Source organism: Miscanthus floridulus, chromosome 6 (genome assembly GCF_019320115.1).
Source record: "Miscanthus floridulus cultivar M001 chromosome 6, ASM1932011v1, whole genome shotgun sequence".
NCBI lineage: Eukaryota > Viridiplantae > Streptophyta > Magnoliopsida > Poales > Poaceae > Miscanthus > Miscanthus floridulus.
In genome coordinates, this window is record NC_089585.1 from 111,587,268 (window position 1) to 111,601,942 (window position 14,675).

The 14,675-nt window shown below is 42.4% G+C and overlaps 1 protein-coding gene and 1 long non-coding RNA gene across 2 annotated transcripts; both read left to right on the forward strand.

Moving 5' to 3' along the window:
- The first annotated feature begins 1,525 nt into the window (after positions 1 to 1,525).
- LOC136456593 (aspartate aminotransferase, cytoplasmic-like) lies at positions 1,526 to 10,962 on the forward strand. Its single transcript, XM_066456513.1, has 12 exons — positions 1,526 to 1,830; positions 1,981 to 2,052; positions 2,162 to 2,223; positions 6,695 to 6,778; positions 6,975 to 7,074; positions 7,158 to 7,278; positions 7,426 to 7,589; positions 7,694 to 7,831; positions 8,406 to 8,527; positions 8,628 to 8,722; positions 9,249 to 9,369; positions 10,562 to 10,962. The coding sequence occupies exons 1-12, from the start codon at positions 1,615 to 1,617 to the stop codon at positions 10,644 to 10,646; spliced, it is 1,380 nt and encodes a 459-aa protein (XP_066312610.1). The 5' UTR covers positions 1,526 to 1,614; the 3' UTR covers positions 10,647 to 10,962.
- Positions 2,231 to 6,694, forward strand: LOC136456594 (uncharacterized). Its single transcript, XR_010759447.1, has 2 exons — positions 2,231 to 3,421; positions 3,738 to 6,694. It is a non-coding gene; the product is annotated as an uncharacterized lncRNA (long non-coding RNA).
- Positions 10,963 to 14,675: the final 3,713 nt, after the last annotated feature.

Genomic DNA, 14,675 nt, shown 5'->3' on the forward strand with positions numbered 1-14,675 from the left:
ATGAAAGATATGATTTTTCCAAGACGACAAGTGCTTGTACGCGATTAATATGATGTTGAAACGTTATATTATTTTTTAAGCATCTTAATGATCTCAAATGTAAAACCCAAATCTATAAATTTGTAGATCCCACTGAGAGCTATAACTTTCATATAGAAAGTATCTTCATTTAACACCGTATAAGAAATAGCCCTTGTTTAGTTCCACCCTAACTTCCAAAAAGTTGCTATAGTACCTGTCACATCGAATGTTTGCGGCCCGTGCATGGAGCATTAAATGTAGACAAAAAGAAAAACTAATTGCACAGTTTGGTGGGAAATTGCGAGACGAACGTTTTGAGCCTAATTAGTCCATGTTTGAATACTATTTGCCAAATAAAAACGAATGTGCTATAGTTGCCCCAAAATCCAAATTCCTACAACTAAACACAGCCATATATGATTTTTTCAAGATGACATGTGCTTATATGCGATTAATACGATGCCGGAATTTTATGTTGTTTTTTTTTCATCTTCATGATCTCAAATGAAAAACCCAAAACTATAAATTTGTAGATCTCACCGAAAGCTATAACTTTCATTTAGAAAGTATCTCTATTTGACACCATATAAGAAAGATACGATTTTTCTAAGACGACAAGTGCTTGTACGCGATTAAATAATGCTGAAATTTTATATTATTTTTCTTGAACATCTTAATGATCTCAAATGCAAAAACTCAAAACTAAAAATTTGTACATCCCATCAAGAGCTATAACTTTCATATAGAAAGCATCTCCATTTGACACCATATAAGAACGATATGATTTTTTCAAGATGACAGTGCTAGTAGGCTATTAATATACTGCTAAAACTTTGTTTAATTTTTTTTTTGAACATCTTAACGATCTTAGATGAAAAGTTTTAGATCTTGTACAGAGCTATAGTTTTCATATAAAGATCATCTTCATCCAAGATGGTATAAAAAAGATACAATTTTTCTAAGGTTACGCCTTGCCGCGCCAGTCTAGATGGCACGGCGCTACAGTGCTGCCACGCCAACGGTAACCGCGTGGCGAGGATTTTCTGTGGAAATCACTGTCTGACATGGCAGATCATGCCGCGCCTATGCATGTGACGCGATAGTGTGTTTTGGTCTCGCCACGGACTTTGGCGTGGCCAAAAGTGTTAGATTTGAAAATAAAAAAAATGGTGTTAGATTTTGAATTTGTTTAAAAAAGGTTAAAAATAAAACAAAAATTCACGCCAGTCCAGTAGTCCACGCTTCCACGGACCACACGGCCAGTGGCAGACGGCACCGAACAAGGGACTCACGCGCACGTAGGCAGTAGTAACGCACACGCCGCCGCGGTTCAGCCACGACTCCAAAAACAGCCGTCCACGTCGCTTCCCCGGTCCGCCTCACGCGCACGTAGGCAGTAGTCACGCACACGCCGCCGCGGCTCAGCCACGAGTCCAAAAACAGCCGTCCACGTCGCTTCCCCGGTCCGCCGGCCACGCCCGCCGTTTTATACGCGACCTGGCGGCCGCACCCGGGTTGCGCACGCCGTTCCCCACGCCCCACGCTCTCGGTTCCCTCGCCCCGCACCAGGCACGCTCACGCGCCGCGCACCGGATGGCCCCTGCTAACGTGCGCGCGGCGCAGGCCCCCAGCGCCGACCGCAGGTTAAGTACGCTGGTGCGCCACCTGCTGCCTTCCTCCCCACGAAGAACAGCAGCAGCAGCAGCAGCCGACACCTCCGCCACCCTCGAATCGTTCCCCACCATGGCGTCGCAGGGATTCTCCGTCTTCGCCGCACTCGCGCAGGCCCCAGAGGACCCCATCCTCGGAGTAAGTCCGTCTCCCCAGCCTCGCCTCTCCTTCCTGGCTTCCTCTCTCCCGGTGATCTGGCTGTCGCTGTCGGTCGCGCGGTTTCGACGCGATCGCGCGGCCTCGTGGGTTTGTTCTCGTTTATCGGTGTTCGTTTGTTTTCTGGGGCAGGTGACCGTCGCCTACAACAAGGATCCCAGCCCCGTGAAGGTCAACCTCGGCGTCGGCGCCTACCGGACCGAGGTGAGATGAGTTTGGGGATTTGCTGTGAACCTTCTATGGCGCTTTCTGTTTTTTATTATTTGGATTGGAGATGGATTTGACACCCCTGTTCCTATTCTGATCTGTGCAGGAAGGGAAGCCCCTCGTGCTGAATGTGGTCAGGCGCGCCGAGCTAATGTTGATCAATAATCCGTAAGTGTTATGTGAAATCCATATGATCCGCTTGATTTCGTGATCGTGCCTCGGGGGTTATTGAACTTTCAGGCTTAAAGCTACTGCCCTCCGCCCAAGTGGAAACAAAATTGGATTTAGTTAGTCACTGGATCTAAAATCTGGATAACGCGCCTCTTAATCTGACTACTACTTTCATTCACCACCAGATTAATTATTGACTTGCCCTCTGTAATTGTAGGTGACCTTTCTGTTCTACGGTACATTTTGTTTCTATACTAGTTTTTTAAAATGAATTTTCTTCTACGATTGGAACTAGTTTTTTTTTTCTTGCGACTGGGTCTGCTCTGTCCCACTGCCGTGTAAGATTCTCATTCGTAGTCGACCTTGCAGTTGCTTCTATTGCTTTCCTCCTTTCTTTTTGTGGTACCTGGGAAATTGACCTCAGTTTTGTCTGTGGGGGGAATGGTTTGTCGTTTGCAAGCACTGCAATGCTCCCTCTGTCCCTTTTTATAGTATTGTGTTGGTCAAACTTATGTTCGTGGAAAATATCTCTAAATAAGTTTATTATAAAAATAGAGTTAACGAGCTTTCTAATGATACTAATTATGTATCATAAATATTAATATTTTTTTATATATTTGGTCAAAGTTGAGTAGTTTTGACTTCTTGAGAAGCTAGAGTGGATAAAAGGGGGCGGAGGGAGTATTAGGTCAGCCTCAGCGGGGGTTTCATGTCTCGATTTTCAACGTACTCATATTTTGGAAGCGGGGTAGAAGAGCGCGTAGAAGAGTTTTGTCCCCGTGAAACTGTGTCTACTCCCATGAAACTTTCAGTATCTCTCTCTTCATTAACAGTGCAATGTCATCATATTTAACTAGTCCATCACGCGCGCCCTCCGCGCGTCGGCAGTCGTTTGGAAATGCAATCGCAAATCTAAACATGTCTACATATTTTTTCAAGATCGGAGCATGGAATCGCAGATGTAAACATAGATCTCTCAGTTTAGACATTTAGAAAACCTAACCATAAGGAGATAGTTCCCCTTGCCTTTGTTAAGAGAGGTAAAGACCATGCCCTTTAGGGAGGTACTAACTGTACTGTGAGCAACTGGGAGTGTAGACAAAAAAATAGATTGCACCAGGCACGGACCAACTCAACTACTGCATTCAGGATATGGAAAAGGAAAAAAGGGCAGAAGACAAGGTCAACAAACCAGGTACACAGCACTAACAAAATCATTTTTGGACACTGCATTGAACTCTAATGTGAATATATCCAACAGATGAATCATCATTTTCTCTTTTCTGCAAACCACAGAAAGCTGTAGTTGTAACAACCAGTCGTCTCTGCATCTTCATTGTCTTAACAGGAGTGCAGTCACCATGTTTAACCTACAGATAACATAAGGAAGATCACAATAGTCAGATAGTTAGTTAAGAAAGATCCTGATTCCTGAGATAATCCAGAAGACAGAATTTATTTAGATTGTCCATTACCTTCATCGTAACCAACGTCTCGTTTGGACCTTGCAGCATGGATGAGGCGTGAAATGCAGATTTACCTCTTACATCAACGCCGTTGACTGATAAAAGCTGATCACCCTGATGCTTGATCAAATAACTTGAACGTTTATGTAAACTGTGCACCTTATCGAAATATAAGAAGTGTATCATTAGTTGACCTATACATGTATATAGAATCAAAGATTATAAAATAGACACGTCCAAAGATCTATACGTACTACATTATTGGGCAGTCCAAGCAACCAGACTCAAATATACCAAACAAGAGTTCGCTGTGATACTAATATCATCGATAACAAAGTACGAAACAACTGTACGCAAAACCGACAGCTGAGAGCAGTAGAAACTAAATTGGCCCAAAGCTTAGAAGGTAAACTGCATGCAAAACCAACAGTCGAGAGCAGTAGAAACTAAACCGGGCCAAAGCCTCTAAGTTGCGAGACCTGTAGGGTTTAGCAGCGAGGCAAAACAATTGGCCAGTCCAAGCAAGCAAACTCAAATATACCAAACAAGAGTTCGTTGTGATAATAATATCATCGATAACAAAGTACAAAACAACTGTACGCCAAACCGACCGCTGAGAGCAGTAGAAATTAAATTGGCCCAAAGCTTAGAAGCTAAACTGCATGCAAAACCAACAGCCGAGAGCAGTAGAAACTAAATCGGGCCAAAGCTTCTAAGCTGCGAGACCTGTAGGGTTTAGCAGCGAGGCAAAACAACGTGAGCTGAAATTAGGCTGGATTCACTGTATCTCATTGAACTTCTTGGAACTTACTTTGATATAGACAAGGGTCGTCCTTTGTAGCTTCGTTACTAACCTTTCTTTAATGTAATTTAGAGGCAGACATGCGAGTAGTTTCTTTAATCAGTTGGACATCTTAAATTGGAGTGCAGTGGAATGCTGCTCATATCCAACTATATTAATTTTAATTGGAAGCCGCGGGTTGACCCTAACTATTTTGCAGGGGCATCACTGTTGCAACTAGACCTGTTTTTTGACCAGTAGATGGCAAAGCACAGAGCAATTTAAATGTAGGTCTAGTCTTAAAATCACAAATTATTTTAGAAAATACCAAGAACCAAACATAGAAATAGTAAGTAAAATCCAGCTACAATAATATTTGGATTTGGCTCTAGGATGCAGCGACCGTGAATTATGTCAACATTGTTGTCCTATACTTTGCCTGCATGGAAGAGATTTGGGAACCATAAATTAGTGGCATAGAGGGTCCTTTTATCACAACTGCAACAAAACCCATGTACACCTAGAGCCAAAATCAAGTTATGCAATACAAAGGCGGAATCGGACAAGATACATAAAAGGTATTCATACATGGAATCATAAATCCAAACCTAAGGGGTCTGTGAAGCCTACGGAACTCATCAGACTGTAATGCTATAGAAAAAATTCTCGCTCTCAAACACTGACGTCGTATTTTTTAGGTTACATACATAATCAGGTACATACGTCAGGCCAGTTATAGGATGAAAATATTTCTGTCCATCTTTCCAGAATTCCCAATGGGATTGAATCCGTACATAGTTTTCATCAGGGTGAGTAGCCATCTCTCCCAAGCACATGACTGAGAAGTAAAAATACCATGTAATGTCTCATGTTGTTACGTCCGCTGACAATTTGATTTAGTATAGCACTACAAAAGATAATCTAAGATTGTAACGGTGAAGTACACAAACCAGAGACTGCCTAACAAATTTTCATTCATTGAGCAATCGCATACTGCATATGATTATTATTAATAGGTTTAAAATGACTCATGGCTTGTCAGCGAATTGCACCTGATGCAAGCTGTCCAACAGTTAAAGGGGTGTTGGGCATTACTCTAATAATTCGCCGTCCAACAGAAATGGAGTTTACTGGCCACATGTTCTTCCTGCCTATCCGTGATAAGCAAACCCACATAAGAAGACTTGGAAAAAGTTCGTACATAGAATGGAAGTAGAGGCAATAGGAAGACACATAGAAGCGATACCTGAGAAAACTACTTTTTTATAATCTCCAACTGATCCTGAAGAAGCTTGTCGACGATCACTATTTGTTTTTTAAGCATTAGCGTCATACGGTATGCCCTGGAAAATAGAGGATTAATTTGCTGAAGCTGGAGCCAAACTCAAAAGAACAGCGAAGAAAGCACCAATTGGATCCAGTGGAGACGGGGACGCCTCGCGCCGGATCCGGCTGCTCGGCGTAGATCCACCGCCTCCGTTGCCGGCGCGAGGTCCACACCGTGCTCCAGCCTCAGATCCTCCGCCGGGAGGGGCCCCGCGAGCGGCCGCTTCAGATCCACCGCCGAGGTTGCTGACGTGACCTCCCCGTGTCCATCCACGGCTACCACGGAGGCCCCTCCGCCGCCAGAGCCGTCAGCCGCGTCAGGGCCTCAGGTGGCTGGCCGAGCGGCCGTGGGGACGACCGGCGACGGAGGGGCCAAACCCTAGGCCACGCGACCCGCTGGCTTGCTTCGCGAGTAGGAAGTGGCGTGGTGGTGGTGGTGGTGGAGGAGGAGGAGCAGGAAGAGGAGTGTGGCCGCCGCCGCGCGGAGGGCCGTCGACCACCGAGTTCGGCCGGCGCCGTCGCCTCAGTCGCGTGGCGACTCGCGAGTGAGGGAGGGAGCGTAGAGGCGAGAGGATGAGGACGGGCACAGCACCGAGACGGAGAGTAAATGAAGGAACGAAGGCTCCAGAACACGCGGTCAAGAACAGTAGAAGAAACGATCTCTGGACGTCGAAGCGAAGATCGAAGGGCTGTAAACGACGGTGGCGACGTGGCCACCCTGAGCGACGGCCGAGGCTCGCCGGCTTAATGATAGTAAATACCCATGAAACTCTATGAAACCCCATTGAGATTGGCCTTATGCCTCATGTGTGTATAAGCCTCTGCATGCAGTAAACTATCGGTGTGGAAGATATTTGAAGCTGTATTTTAAACATGACTTTCTTCCTATTTCTAGGTCACGTGTCAAGGAGTACCTACCAATCACCGGTTTGGCTGAATTCAATAAGCTGAGCGCTAAGCTTATCTTTGGTGCTGACAGGTATTTTTCTGTTTGACTTTCATTTATTTTTCTAACATTGGCGATATTTGTGGTTCAACTGCTCCGAATGGTTATGTTGCTAACTGTGAATTCCTACTGCTGAAGTTTCATTACATAAAAATAAGTTCCCTGGCCACTGGTCATCTCAGGTTTTATTTAGGGAGCTGATTGTGTTTTTTCTTTACAAATGGAACAGTCCTGCTATTCAGGAGAATAGGGTTACTACAGTGCAGTGCCTATCGGGTACTGGTTCTTTAAGAGTTGGAGGTGAATTTCTTGCAAGGCACTATCATGAGGTTAAGAACTTTTCCTGCTCCTTTCTGTTTTGCTGCTTCCCGATTTTAATGCATGATTGCTAGATCATACAAATATATTCCAGCGCACTATCTACATCCCGCAACCAACCTGGGGAAATCACCCAAAAGTTTTCACCTTATCTGGATTGACTGTTAGGAGCTACCGCTACTATGATCCTGCGACCCGTGGTCTTGACTTCAAAGGTATGGATTTCATTTTTCATGCTAGATCTGTTAGAATGCTTTAATAATGCGAATATGCTAGGAACATTTAAAACTTTATTATATGTTTTATATTCGCAAATTATGTCATGGCTCTGTCATTGACCCAAATTTTGTTTTGTTTTACAGGACTCTTGGAAGACCTCAGTTCTGCTCCTTCAGGTTCAATTGTACTGCTGCATGCCTGTGCCCACAACCCTACTGGAGTAGATCCTACCATTGATCAGTGGGGACAGATTAGGCAGCTGATGAGATCAAAATCACTGCTTCCGTTCTTTGACAGTGCCTACCAAGTATGCCGACGTACAGAGTCAGAATTGACTTGACATTGCAAAAACACATCTGATTCCTATACACTAATCATCACATAATTTGTTGATTTTTGTTAACATAATAGGGCTTTGCGAGTGGAAGTCTTGACAAAGATGCTCAGTCAGTGCGAATGTTTGTTGCTGATGGTGGTGAATTGCTCATGGCTCAGAGCTATGCTAAGAACATGGGATTGTACGGAGAGCGTGTTGGCGCTTTGAGCATTGTAAGATATCTTAACTCTTGCTCTTGTTGGTTTCACTTTAGTTCATCATGATCTCAAGGTTGTTGGCATCTTCCTCTGGTGTTCAGATATTACTATGTTTACCATCCATCTTGTGAGCTTATGAGCTTAATGCTATAGGAGTGATTGATGTGTGGAAAATTCTGTCACATGCCTTCAAATGTGCCTCTTTATTTTCCTACTTGTTTTGAGATATGTCAGTTCCTATAGCTTGTATCTGTTTCATTATCGGAAATAAGAAGTGCATTGTTGTGGACGGTGTAAGTTGTCAATCACTTGTAGCCACTGGTGCCTAAAATTTTAGCCTTTTGCTAGGATTGAATTCTTTCGCATCCTTAGAATATTATATTGATGTAGATATGTATTAGCTTTTAATGTTACGGGGGACAACTATTTACTTCCACCAGTTCCAAAAATATTTGACTAGTTGTTACTTATAAGGATATGCATAACTTTATGCCTTTGTTGAATGATGCTGCTGCTTTTCCTACATGGTGCCCTTCTGAACAGTCTTTTATGCCACAGAGTGTCCATTCATTGTAACTTCATGTTTCAGGTATGTGGAAGTGCCGATGTAGCTGTTAGGGTTGAAAGTCAACTCAAACTTGTGATCAGGCCTATGTATTCAAACCCCCCTCTTCATGGTGCCTCTATCGTGGCTACCATACTCAGGGACAGGTATATTCTTGTTATCGCAGTGCTATATTTAGAGGTGGGTCCAAGAATAATACAAAGTGGTTACTTCCTGTTCATTGACTGTATTTATTTAATTTTTCAGTGAGATGTTCAACGAATGGACTCTAGAACTGAAGGCCATGGCTGATAGGATCATTAGCATGAGGCAACAGCTATTTGATGCGCTGAAATCCAGAGGTACTTGTTTCTAGCAATTGCTCTCTCTTTTTCTACAAAATATGGTTAGATGTTGTTTGCAATGTAGCTTAGCATTTTTTCCTTACCATTTCTTTCATGATCTTGTATTGCAACTATGCAACTCTTGGTGCAAATGTTTTTCTTTTGTCCTGGATTAATGTGGCTGCTTCAAGGCAAGCTATGTAGCTATTGCTGCATCCAAGATCTCTTGGGTTATCAGAATCTAACAAAATAAGAGAACTTCCTCTTGTCACCTTCTCAGTTGATTTCTCAAGAAATTGTATCTGACCTTAAAATAGTGTATCAATCTGTGTGACTTACTTGGGGGAGCACTATTAATCTGTGTTTGGAATGTTTCTATTGATTTATTCGAATTGAAAGGCCATAATGTTACGTCTGGTTTGCACTAGTCCAGAAATTATGATAATTCAATCTCAATATATTGTTCCTTTCTTTTGTCTTTTGTTCAAGTGGAAAGGTTTGGGGTCCTATCACAATGGCACTCAGTCTTGTTAATAACGTGCAGGAACCCCTGGAGATTGGAGCCACATCATTAAGCAAATTGGGATGTTTACTTTCACTGGGCTGAATAGTGAGCAAGTGGCATTCATGAGGCAGGAATACCACATTTATATGACATCTGATGGGTAATTGTCTATTCAACTTTTATAAGTATATAGCTGTACTCTTGTATTTTTTTCGTCTTGTTACTACTTAACAGTGGCTGGCCACATTGGAGTTCTTATTATTCTATTTGCCTTTTTTTTCTAATTCACAAGTTGGAGTATAGACCGTTTAGTCACTTGTTGTCTTAATATGTTACTCCCTCCAGTTTTAAATATATGACATCTAGGAAAGCTAATATTTTTTGTTCGAACTGAGGTAAACCCATTTCCGCCATCACAACGGAAATACAAAAGTTTGTAGAAAAAGTAACATTGAACCAGAAGAAAAAAAAAAGATTTGACCAGGGGGAGAGATGTCCCCTTGATTTTCATCTTAAGAAGCTGGTGCCGTGACTCAAACCCGGGCTGGCTCAGCCAACCGCTTCTATGGCGTGTTGTGCTGACCAGTTGCACCGTGAGAGTGTTGGCGAACCAGAAGAAAAGGCCTAATGAGGGCACCTAAGTGCCTAACTGGACTCAGGCTGTCAGACACAATCTCAGGGAAAGGGATACTAGGATAACTTCTACCATTTGCAGAATGAAACAAAAGCACCAAAGCCTCCCAGGTGATAACATACATTCCCAACAAATCCTATTACAAAACGCTAGAAAGGCTGGAGACCTGCTGCCCAGTCTAGCAACATCGATTCATGGCAAGCAGCTTGCTGCCAAGTCTTCCCAATCCCAGCCCTCCTCCCCTCAAATTTGCAGGGTCGCCTGATCCATGTTTGATGGATTCCCCAGCAGTCTTGATGCCACCTGCAGCATGACGTTTCACACTTTCACCTCTTCGAGTAGCCTCTCTTGATCCTCCTTTAGAGTATAAACGTGTCCAATATTGCATAAGTGCACATGCATAACAAAGGTTCTCAATAGGGTTTTTAATCAATTTTCCTTCTTGTTCCTTGTTTTCCAAGTAGCCCAGCATATTGTTGCCAATTCCAGAGTGTAAGGCATTGAACCATTAGGAAAGCTAATATGACAAGCTAATTAGTTCAAAAATGAATTATTAGCTTGTCCTAAACATCATATTACTTTTAAGATCATACCATTGAACAATCTTGATCGGCACTATTTGATATTGATCTATGACTAGGTTTCGTTTTTTCACCACCCTATAATGGAAGTCCGAACTGTCACTGCTATATTGACAATGTATATATTCTTCTTGCAGGAGGATCAGCATGGCTGGTTTGAGCATGAGGACTGTGCCCCATCTTGCAGATGCCATACACGCTGCAGTTACTCAACTGAAATGAGGACAGTATGGCAGCTTTCGTGAATAAAATCTGAATCACCTACAACAATGTTCTAAGGACTCAGCCGGCGGTATTTACTGTCTGACCTACTGTAATCTGCCTTGAAATAGGAGTACGGTTTTTTACTCTGTTGTTGGAGCAGTTTTGTACTGGCAGATTCAAATTCAAATATTATATGGTCATAAGGTGCTTTCGGAACTCCAAATAAATACGCGCATGCAATTTTGCTCCACCGGTGCTAAATGTTTATCATACAACAACCTGCAGTAGTTTTGAAAGCTGGTCTTTGCCTACTGTATGGTTCCTCTGCTCAGAAGCTTTCTAATTGTTGTATGTTACTACTTGCTCTTCGTGACAGCCAAGGGTGAAAAATATGATTCTAGATTTTACTTCGTGCTTGCAGTACCTTGCGGTCGTTTATCGCAAATTCAAGCGAACTATGATCCCGCGGTCGTGGTCCATAAGCGTCCATGAGCTTTTTTTCCTCGCATTTTTCTTCCCCTTTTTTCCTTTGCTTTTTTATTTTTCACACTAACCTACCTATTTTTCTTCTATAGACTATATACTATGAACAATTTTTAGGTTGGGAAGTTTCTACATAATATATTATATAAAAAATATGCTGGACAAGTTGTGTATAACTTTTGAAAAATATTGAACAACAAAAAAGTTGTGTATGTTATTGTAAAATTTGTTATATAAAAGTTGCTTTACAAAAGTTTAGTTATGTAAGAATTTTTATGAAAAGTTGTCACTATAGCTAGTCTATAAAATTGTCTATATATATATATATATATATATAATGTTATGATTAGAAATTGTGGTGATGAGTTATGTCTGATAAAATATTATGTACAAAAGTTATTGGTACAACTCCATAACTTTCGAAAAATAAAAAACTATGGAAATATTTAAAAAAATGAAAAGGGAAGTAGTGGGGTTTACTGATTGTTCATTGGTAGGTTTCAAAATTTCAATGAAATTTCACCAAACTTTCATGAATTTCGTGGGTGACTGAAAGAAAAATCTGGAATTTCATAGTACACTAATATATGTGCTATATAACTCTATACTCATATTTTCTATTGTTTATGTTGCATATTCTTCTACTTAATAGATATGTAGTCATAAATTATGCTATATTTTATTTAGATCTAAAAAGTTTTAAAAGAATCATACTTCATATTTAAGTCTCTAAAAAATTTGAGCCAAATTTTAGTTGAATTTCAGTAAACCCTGTTCACTGGTTTCTAATCTAGCAAACGTTTTTTGATTAGTGGAGATGGTCGCAGCACTTGTTTTTCTTTGCTCAGTTTTTTTTTTAAAGGACGACAAAAGCTTTGCCTCAATTTTTATTAGACGAAGAAAAGACAAAAAAAAGGTTTAAGTACAACACACCTACTCGCCAAAGTGCTTCAGCCGGGATTGTAAGAAATACCAAAACAAGATAAAAAGTCTGAAATCACCACCGACCAAAATAAAAAGGGTTAATTGGATTCATGCCATTATAATTTTCGATGTTCGGAGAAACGCCATTACTATTCGTCTATTTTGATTTTTACCATTACAATTTTTCGATTCTTTGAAATACGCCATGGTGTACGCTTACGAAGGACTTAGGCCCACCGGCAGCATACACGACGTCATCTTATTTTTGTATGGACAAAATTACCCTTCCATCTTCCTCCCTCTATGTGCCAATGACATGTGGACCCCACTAGTCATCTCCTTCCTCTCTTCTCCATCTTCTCCGGCAACTGACTCGAGCACGCGCTGGCGCTGGCTGCTTGTCGTGCTCCCGCAGGTGCGCAGGCGAGCAGCTGCCGCATCGCAGGCGCGCGGGCGAGCTGTGCCGCCTCCGCTGGCGAGCAGCCGCGGCCGCGGCCGCCGCCGCCATGAGAAGGCGACCCCCACCTCCCGGTGCCCATCCTTCTCGCCCTCCTCCCTCAAGGACCTCCAGGTGCTGCTCCTGTCCGACGCCGCGACGCCCTGCTCCCCCTCGTCTTCCGTCCGCATCTTCCATTGGGTCCGCGTCACCGTCGACGAGCGCGACCTCGCCATGGACTCGCGCTACCTCTAGGAGCTCGCGGCGCTCCTCCCGCACCTCGCGTCCTCGCGGCGCCTCACGCTGCCTCAGGTCTTCGTCTTGGGGCGCGGCGGCGTGCCGCGTTGCGCGGCCGGCGGCGAGGGAGAGTCTGCATGGCGGGCCAGGGCGGGTCTGGGGGCACGGCGTGCCGGGGTGCGCGGCTGTGGCGCTCCCGTCGCCGGCTGCTCGCCTGCGGCGTGCGGGGTCACGACAGCGGCTCATCGGCTCACCCGCAAGCCCGCAGCAGCCACCGCCGGCAGCGCCCGCCGTGGCCGCGTCGGGAAGGAGAGAGAGCCGAAGAGAGAGATGAGGAGAGGAGGAAGAAGGAGATGACATGTGGGGTCCGCATGTCAGTGACAGATTAGATGAAGTATACGTCTTCGTATACACCTGCAGCTGGTCCATACGTATTCAGTGGCATTTTTGTGGGAAACAAAGAATTGTAATGACATGGTTCGAAATAGACGAATAGTAATGGCGTTTCTTCGAACATCGAAAATTATAATGGCATGAATCCAATTAACCCTAATAAAAACCGACTAAAGCGCAACCCGCTAACACCTAACAACAACAAAGGCCCCTTAGGGAGCAACCGAAACTAATAACCATGTCGACTAACTCGAGGACATTCTAGGAACCATTGCCATGTTGTATTGGTTGATATCATCTTTGCATAAACTGACTACTTCTCTTGGTCTTTTTGTCTTCTGTTGGAAAGTTCTTCTGTTACGCTCCTTCCAAATATGCCACCAGAAATATATAATGATTCCATTTGCTCAGTTTATTGCTTGAAAATGGAGACAGCGGTTTCCATGCTTCTATGTATTTGGATTGTGCGTTTGTTTCGTGCTTGATTTTATATATATATATATATATATATATATATATATATATATATATATATATATATATATATATATATATATAGAACTACTATTCTGTAGCTGGCCATAGAATAACTTATTCTGTAGCCACTTTGAGTTACGATAATTACTATGTTAATTTACGAGATTTACAGTAACTCCTTACTAAGTGGTTTACTATAACGTTATGGTAAATATTCCTATGTGTTATAGTAACCCAACTATCGTAAATATGTATTGACATTATGGTAAATTAGTATATAAAATTATGGTAAATAGAGGTGGCTACAGAATAACTTATTTTGTAGCCGGCTGCTGAATAGTCTCTCCCTATATATATATATATACTGTTTTGCTATAATACATCTGGGTACATTCTATATATAGAATGCACCCAGGCCGGCGGGCGCATCAACTTGGAGCAACCAGCGCGCCCAAGCGAATACATGCATGTATGGAATTTTTTGTCAGTTCGAATCTTTGAAACAAAATTTCTCCCAAATCGTAACCCCGAGTGACAAACCGTTTGTTGCATCCGACTCAATAAAATATTCTGAGCAAAACTAGATCCAATATGGATATATTTTTTATCCTTTAAATGAGTTGTATGTCAATGTACTACCGATTGCAACTCTGTCTACCACCTAGTTGCAACTAGTTATAACTCTGGGTATTATATGCATCTAGTCATTATAATCACGTCAAGTTGTAATTCTGAGTTGCAATCATATCTGAGTAGCAACTGTATTTGAAAAAAAAACTTCATCAAATACAACCTTTATTGCAACCAGTGCTAAATACGCTACAACCAAGTTGCAATTGTGTTGTAGAAGTGCTTGCAACTCATAGTACAACATATTGTAATTATGTATTTGAAGAAAAAAAAACTTCATCAAATACAGCCTTTATTGCAACCAGTGCTAAATACGCTACAGCCAAGTTGCAATTGTGTTGTAGAAGTGCTTGCAACTCATAGTACAACATATTGCAATTACGTATTTAAAAAAAACTTCATCAAATACAATCTTCATTGCAACCAGTGCTAAATACGCTACAACCAAGTTGTAATTGTGTGGTAGA

Excerpts from the sequence above, each read along its gene's own strand:
- LOC136456593 (XM_066456513.1), top strand. The coding sequence starts at position 1,615 with ATGGCCCCTGCTAACGTGCGCGCGGCGCAGGCCCCCAGCGCCGACCGC. Across the intron at positions 6,779-6,974 it reads CTTATCTTTGGTGCTGACAG|TCCTGCTATTCAGGAGAATA; the intron begins GTATTTTTCTGT and ends CAAATGGAACAG. Across the intron at positions 9,370-10,561 it reads ATTTATATGACATCTGATGG|GAGGATCAGCATGGCTGGTT; the intron begins GTAATTGTCTAT and ends TTCTTCTTGCAG.